At 31.6% G+C, this 7,789-nt stretch overlaps 1 protein-coding gene across 1 annotated transcript; it reads left to right on the top strand.

Annotated features, from left to right (window-relative positions):
* The first annotated feature begins 5,140 nt into the window (after positions 1-5,140).
* LOC107849041 lies at positions 5,141-5,887 on the top strand. The gene has a single exon (XM_016693717.1). The coding sequence runs from the start codon at positions 5,141-5,143 to the stop codon at positions 5,885-5,887; it is 747 nt and encodes a 248-aa protein (XP_016549203.1).
* Positions 5,888-7,789: the final 1,902 nt, after the last annotated feature.

The raw sequence follows: 7,789 nt of genomic DNA, 5'->3' as shown, positions 1-7,789 counted from the left end.
TTCAGTTCTATGGTAATTATTATGCAAATATTAAAAGCAACTGGCTGTTCATTTAAATTGTTAAAAATGTTAATCTAATTCTAAATTTTCAGTTTTGAGTATTCTTTGTAACATGTTTCCATGGTGTTGAATTTTGATTTTTTTTCAAAAATATATGATGTATGTCGATGGAACAAACAATGTGAGCATGGCCCGTCCACAGGACAGACTCGAGCCATCTAGTTCCTACTTATAATAAGCCACAATATTAAGATTTTGTCGTCCTCAGAGGGATATTTTTAGAATTTTATAAATGATATTGATGAACATGGCAAATTAATGTGGGGTGACAAAAGATGTTTTGGTTTGTGAAAACACCAAACATGTATACCAAGAATTTTTCCTACATCTGTAAATCTGCACCAGCATATGTGTCTAAGGGAGAATATCACACTATAGATGGGCTATCATAAATGGCATGAGTCATCCTTGAAAATCAGAAATAAGTCGGTAGTTAACACTGAGTCATCAGTTTATCAGGAAAAAGGCGTTCATTACTTTCTTTAAAGCTCCATATAGGTGACGATTGCTTCTTGCAGAGCTTTGGATTTGTTTTGTTCATCTGCTTAGGTGAGTTTTTTTTTAATTCCACTTGCTAATGTAAAGTGCAATTTTAAGTGTTTTTAATCATAAATCAAGAAAAGAACAAAACATTGAAGCCAATCGAACATAAAAAAGACAATACATAAGAAACCCCTAATTGGATCTCAAGAAGAAAAGCACACTTAGCAAAGACTAAATCTGAGATTTTACCTGTTGTGATAAAGCTTGTTTGTTTGAAAGATTTGCGAAATTGGGGTTTTTCAGTGTCATTGAAATTACTATTTCTGTTGTGACAGATTTCATTGGTTTGGGAATTTTGTATTCTTTGTTGCAAAATTTGAAGTTGTTCTTACCGGTTCACATACTGGGTTGGTGAAATTAGGATTAGTGTTCGACCCTTCTTTGCTGTCTTTTAGAGTTTTTTAGAGCTTACTTTAGGGATAAGGCATTGAAATTGTCATTTGTGTTGTACAAAATTCAATCTGTGTGGAAATTTTGATTTGTGCTCTCCGATTTAGGTACTGGATATATGTATATGTATATATTGGTGTTATTTTATGGAATTGGGTTTTCCTCGAGTTAGTGAAATTTGTGTTTGTGCTGTAAAAGAACTTATTTGTTCGGAAATTATGAGTTGTATCCACAGTTAATAGTGGGTTGTATTGCTGCTGTTCGCTGCAATGTATGAGCTTTTGGTGCTATGATTTTCCCATTTCTTTCTTCTAGCAGTGTGTTGGCTGGTTTTTTAACTCCACGGTTGCTTCAGTGATTAGTGCCCTCGAACAAAAGTTAACCAAACATACATGACACTTACTTGGCCTGCTCTAACTTTGTGAATTATTACTACTTATATATCATCACTTATGTTGTTCGAATATTTGTCCATAAGATTTCGGTGAATTAATCTTTTTTCCTCAATTTGACTTTCGGAAGCTTTTGTGTTTCTCTTTTTTTTTTTTTTAAGACGAGGAGTAATTACCGTCTGAACAACATCACTTCTCACTTTTATAGTTCATGTATTCACCAAAAATTTTGCGCTTATCTTAGTTCGGCTTTATATCAAGCCAATTAGTAATATAGTACTTAAAAGATAGGAGCTTCAATGTGTGTTGTTTATATGAAATTTCATAGGAGCTTCAATGTGTGTTGTTTACTTGAAATTTTGTTCTAAGTTTCATTATTCATTGTGTGAGAGGTTACGACCATCCTTGGTCCAGTTTCTAAGATTTTATCTGCTTTCGGCTTACGCCTATACACAAATTTGTTCCTTGGATTTTAATCTAAAAAATATTGTGACAGTTGATTTTGAGCTTATTCTTGCACGATCTTCAACTTTCATTTTCCATTCTAATGTAGGATTCACCATAAGTATCATGTGTTCTATAGAAGTTTGTTCTCCGTATTGTAGGTCGCAATGTAGTTTGTGACTTATTTGTTTCATCACTTAAGAGTCCAATTCATTTTTTTAAAACAAGTGATACAAATTTTCCATATTTTTGTTTCCTACCATTATAATTCAAGGATGCTAATTATATTGTCACATATTCAGTTCCTTTTATCTTATCTGTAAAACTAACTAAAAGATTAATGACTCATCAAGTGATAATTGAAGAAGACTTTCTGTTCCTCATAATTTATTTTTTATCTTTTCTTTGGTTAACTTTGCAGCATAGTATAATTGGGTGAGTTTGTTATGTATATGAATATAATATTAGCCCATTAGACTTGGTCAGTACATAATCTATAATAAGATTAATCAATTAAAGAGGCAAAAATGGCTGCTCAGAGAGCTCTGCCAATGGACTTTGGTTCTCTTAATAGCAGTAATAACATGCTACAACAAGGGAAGGAAAGAATAATTTTAACTCCCATAGAAACAGCTTTTACCAACATTGTCCTTCTCGACCTGTAGCTTTTTCTTTTCGTTATTTGTGATAACGTATCTGAACCAACCTCCTCACCTCCACAAAGATGGAGGTAACATTTGGTTATTCGGTATACTCTTTGGACTTTACTTGTGGGACTACACTTGGTTGTTGTTGTTGTTGCGTAATGTCAGTAGTTGTTTGTTAATTTGTTTCGCTCCCTTGTTTTGTGCTCTTTTAAGTTTTGTTTTTGTATTTGGAAGAGTTTATCATGGTTGCTTTGGTTGGTGTAGATTGGACTGCCTTTCCATGAAAGGAAAATTTAACTGTTACGTACCTTACGATGAATTCCTGCATGATTAGTATAGGTTGATTAGTAGTATAGCACTTAAAAGATAGGAACTTCAACGTGAATATAGAAGAAGATTTACCACTGCAACACGCAAACGGGATGTTCTGAGAGAAGGGAAACTAGCAGTACTCCTTCCCCAACTCATAGAAACCAATTTCATACCTCTACTTATTTGCACAGTTACATAATTTTTTACCAAAATTAGGAGTTAATGAAGTAGTTCATGAACAACATAACATATAGTCTTGAAATTCAAAACAAAAGTGCTATTACCATAATAAAACTTACAAGACAACATTCAAACAGAAAACCTTAATTTCCAGCAGCGTTTTCAACAATAATTGAGGAAGTCATTTTTATGTTCACTTACTTACAAGCTACCAAGTCTTTTAAAGAGTGAGTTTAGTGGTGTAATATAATAATGTATAAAAAAAATGGAGATATATTATATACTAAATTAATTTTATATACTCCCTCTGTTCACTTTTATTTATCACTATTTTGCTTTTTGACGTCAACCTGCATGAATTTCGACCAACGTTTTAAGACGTATAATTCAATAATTAAATTTAAAATTTAGATGATCAGAAAATATATGAAAAAATATGTGGAATGAATTCATGATCGATGTATCTCAAATGGTTTGTGGGTTCTATTAGTTTGTTTGGAGTTCATTTGTTATTTGACATATTTTTAACTTGTGTACAATAGACCATAAGGGTCATTGTGATAGAATTTTTATTTTTCTATTGGGTGTTTGACTACTAAATTTGATGTAACTTAATTTTCTATTTCAAGGATTGCTACTTTTGCTTTTGGTGGAACAAAACGAAGGAAAGAACAAAGGTGTTTGAAAGAAGGATTTAGCGTGGTACATGTAAATATATAAGTTTAGCATATTAATATTCTATATGTGAAGTGGTGTTTATCATAAGTGTATTCACTATGATATATATATTTTATTCTCATATATTACTGTATTTTTCTTACCGAACTTATGTGCTCTTAATAGTGATAGAATAGTATGAACATAGTTTGATCATCTATTGGAACAACAAATTCTGATGGATCATGAAAAAATAAATAAACGATCTCTTTCAAGTACCGATAGAAACATGAAGCGGCGTGAAAAATATAAAAACTTGACAAGTGAAGAAAAACAAGATCTATCGGCACACCGCAAATCTAAATATCAAGAATCAACGAGACGTTGATTTTTAGAAAACATTTCCTTCCAACCAATTGAAATGATACCATACACATACGAAAAAGGTGAGTATGTAGTCTTGTATTAGTTATGCCAATAGTTTATGGATGTTGGTTAATATTAGTCCTTTTTTTTATTCTAGCTTCAACTTCAAAAGTATTTGATCAACATCCTCAATCACATTATATTTTGCTCCAAAAAGTCCCAAACTGTAAATTTTGTTCTGCAAAGAAATTTCAATATGAACCACCTGGATTTTGTCGTGCCAATGGTACTGTCAAGTTGACTTCACATAAAATGCCAATGAAATTACGAAATTTATATTTTGGAGAAGATGAAGAATCTTCACACTTTCGAACATACATAAGGACATATAATAATCTATTTGCATTTACATCACTTGGTGCAAAGTACGATAAAAAATTGGCTAAAAGAAATTGTGGTGTATACACATTCAAAGTTCAAGGACAAATGTGTCATTTTATAAGTGATTTGTAAGAAACTAATGGATATATTATCAAATAATCCATATTCTATTTTCCTTCGATCCTTGGTGAACATTTCTAACTTGGAAGACTTTTACATTGCTCTTAGATGTGACTCAAGTTTAGACCAACGAGTATATAATCTACCTAGCTCATCTGATATTGTAGCAATATGGGTTGAGGAAAATGATGGAAATGCTATTCGGGCACCTCACATTCAAATATGTACTTGCAGTAATTGTACAAGAAGCGTAAATTATTATTACGGATACTATGATGCCTTACAGTATCCACTGTTATTTTCATATGGTCAAAGTGGATGGCATTGCGGTATTAAAAAAGTTTGTGGAATAGAAAATATTTGTAGACATCCTAAAACTTTTGAAATTGATGAGATACCAAATATACGGAATGTTTTACTCTTGACAGATATCTTAAAATGGAAAATGATATTTTAGATAAAGTAAAGCGAAAATGAAATACAATATCTGTTTGTGAATATTATTGTCATAAGCTACAAATGAGAGATGATGAGGGAGATAAAATTTTACATACGGGAAGAATATTTCAACAATATGTTGTTGATGAATATATAAAACTTGAAAATCAATGATTGGATTTTTATTCATGTAATCAAGATTTGTTTAGAATGGATGTGTTGCAAGGAATTATTGATATTTTGAGATTGGGTGAAAGAGATGCTTCTAACATTGGAAAAAGAAGATTTCTTTCAAATTCTTTTATTGGTGGACCTAGAGATATGCGTCAACGATACATGGATGCTATTGCATTAGTTCAACATTTTGGTAAGCTTGATTTATTTATAACCATGACGTGTAATCCATCTTGGCCTGAAATAAAGGAGCATTTAGCATCCGTGGATGAAGCACAAAATAAACCTGATCTTATTAGTAGAGTATTTAGAGCAAAAATCGAAGAGCTGAAAATAGATATCCTTAAACGATCTATTTTTGGAAAAGTCGCGGTCTTTATGTATATTGTAGAGTTTCAAAAACGTGGCTTACCTCATGCTCATCTTATTATACTAACTGCTGAACACAAGCTTCTAACGTCAGAAGCTTACGATAATATTATTAATGCTGAAATACCTGACAAAGATGTAAAATCATATTTATATTTTTTTGTTCTTAAACACGTGATGCATGGTCCCTGTGGCAATCTTAATCCTGCAAGTCCTTGCATGAATAAATATGGTTGTTGCAAATTCAACTATCCAAAAAGCTTCGTAAATCATACCTCGAAAGGAGCTGATTCTTATCCAATTTATAAAAGACGAAATACAGGAGTAGCAGTAGAAATACGAGGACACTACTTGAAAAATTCTTGGGTTGTTCCATACAATCCATTTTTGCTTGAAAATTTGATAGCAATATGAATGTTGAAGTGTTCTCTAACATTAAAGTTGTTAAGTATCTTTATAAATATATTTGTAAAGGACATGATAAAATTATTTTTTTTGTTCATGCTAATGAGAAAAATATAGAAATAGATGAAATAAAAGAATATCAATCCGCTAGATGGGTATCACCACCAGAAGCTACATGGCACTTGTTTGTTTTCTCGATTAGTGAAATGTCCCCAAGTGTATGTTCCCTTCAAGTTCATCTTGAAGGACAACAAGTTATTTTATTTAGAAGCAATGCTAATATACACTCGATTTTAAACAATCTGATGATCAGGAGAACCATGCTAACTGAATTCTTTCATATGAATAGTGCTAATGAAGATGCTATAGAACTTAATTTGTTGTATCGAGAATTTCCTGAATATTTTGTATGGTCTGTCAAAGAAAAATGTGGTCACATCGGGAAAAAGAACGTACAATTGGACATGTTGTAACGTGTCATCCTACAGAAGGAGAATGCTATTACCTAAGATTACTGCTGATGAATGTTAGAGGTCCAAAATCTTATAAAGATTTACGAACTGTTGAAGGAAAACTATGTAGTACTTTCAGAGAATGTGTTGAAAAATAAGGTCTTTTATATTCTAATAACGATTTGATTGGATGCATGTTAGAAGCAACAAGTTATCAAATGCCACATAGTTTAAGGCGTTTGTTTGTAACACTATTAGTATATTGTAATCTAGTGAACCCTAGAGAACTGTGGGAACAATTTAAAGAGTCCATGTCTGAAGATCTCAAGCTAATACCAAATATTAGAATAAAAGATATTCAATTTCAAGTTCTGAATCATATTAACGACATATTACATTCTATGGGAGCCAACATAAATGAATATAAGTTTGTTCAAGAAATAATAAGTCCTTCCAAAACTGCAAAAGAAGCAAAAGAAGTTATACTTTACTATATAAAAAGCTAAATAAAGATAAATTTAAGGCGTATAAAACTATTATGGAGAGAATATTCTCACATAGAGCTGGAGCATTTTTTATTGATGGCCCAGGAGGAACAGGGAAAACATTCTTATATCGTGCTTTACTTGTATCTATACGATCGAAAGGTTATATAGCATTGGCAACAACTACTTCTGGTTTTGCTACTTCAATTCTTCCTGGTAGACTGCACATTCACGCTTTAAAATTCCTATCAATGTTGATGTCAGTTTTAGTTGCAATATTAGCAAACAAAGTGCGCTTGCATGCTTAATTAGAGATGCAAAATTGATTGTTTGGGACGAAGTATCAATGGCCTAAAAAAAATTAATTGAAGATTTTGACTTGCTACTAAAAGATCTTATGAATACAAATATACGTTTTGGTGGAAAAGTGGTTGTTTTTGGAGGTGATTTTAGACAAATGCTTCCTGTCGTTAGAAATGAAAAAAAAGAAGATTTCATCAATGAAAGTTTATTATATTCGGACATTTGGGAAGAACTTGAAAGATTACATTTGTTCGAAAATATGCGAGCAAAAGCAGATCCTTTATTTTGTGATTATTTAATGAGAATAGGAAATGGTCAGGAAAAAGTTAATTCCGCAAATAAGATTGAAATTCCAAAATGTTTTATTATTCCTTTCACAACTGAAAAATAATCATTAGATAAATTATTTACAATGACGTATCCTAATATGTAGACATTTTTGTCAACATCATCTTCCACAAATTCATGCGTTATTTTGACAACAAAAAATAATTTTGTAAATGGAATAAATGACATCCTTATCACTAAATTTACAGGGCTATCAAAAACATTCATTGGTATTGATAAAACCATTGAACCTAATAATCAAGCACAATTTGAGAACTTGTTACATACTTTTAATCCTGTTGGTTTGCCACCATATAAGTTATCTTTGAAAGAGAATTGTCCAA

The sequence above is a fragment of the Capsicum annuum genome, chromosome 12 (assembly GCF_002878395.1).
Source record: "Capsicum annuum cultivar UCD-10X-F1 chromosome 12, UCD10Xv1.1, whole genome shotgun sequence".
NCBI classification, from domain to species: Eukaryota; Viridiplantae; Streptophyta; class Magnoliopsida; order Solanales; family Solanaceae; genus Capsicum; species Capsicum annuum.
The sequence above is the reverse complement of the archived record's forward strand: the minus strand, read 5'-3'. Positions and strand labels throughout refer to the sequence as shown.

Coding starts and splice junctions, on each gene's coding strand:
- LOC107849041 (XM_016693717.1), top strand. CDS start 5,141: ATGGATGTGTTGCAAGGAATTATTGATATTTTGAGATTGGGTGAAAGA.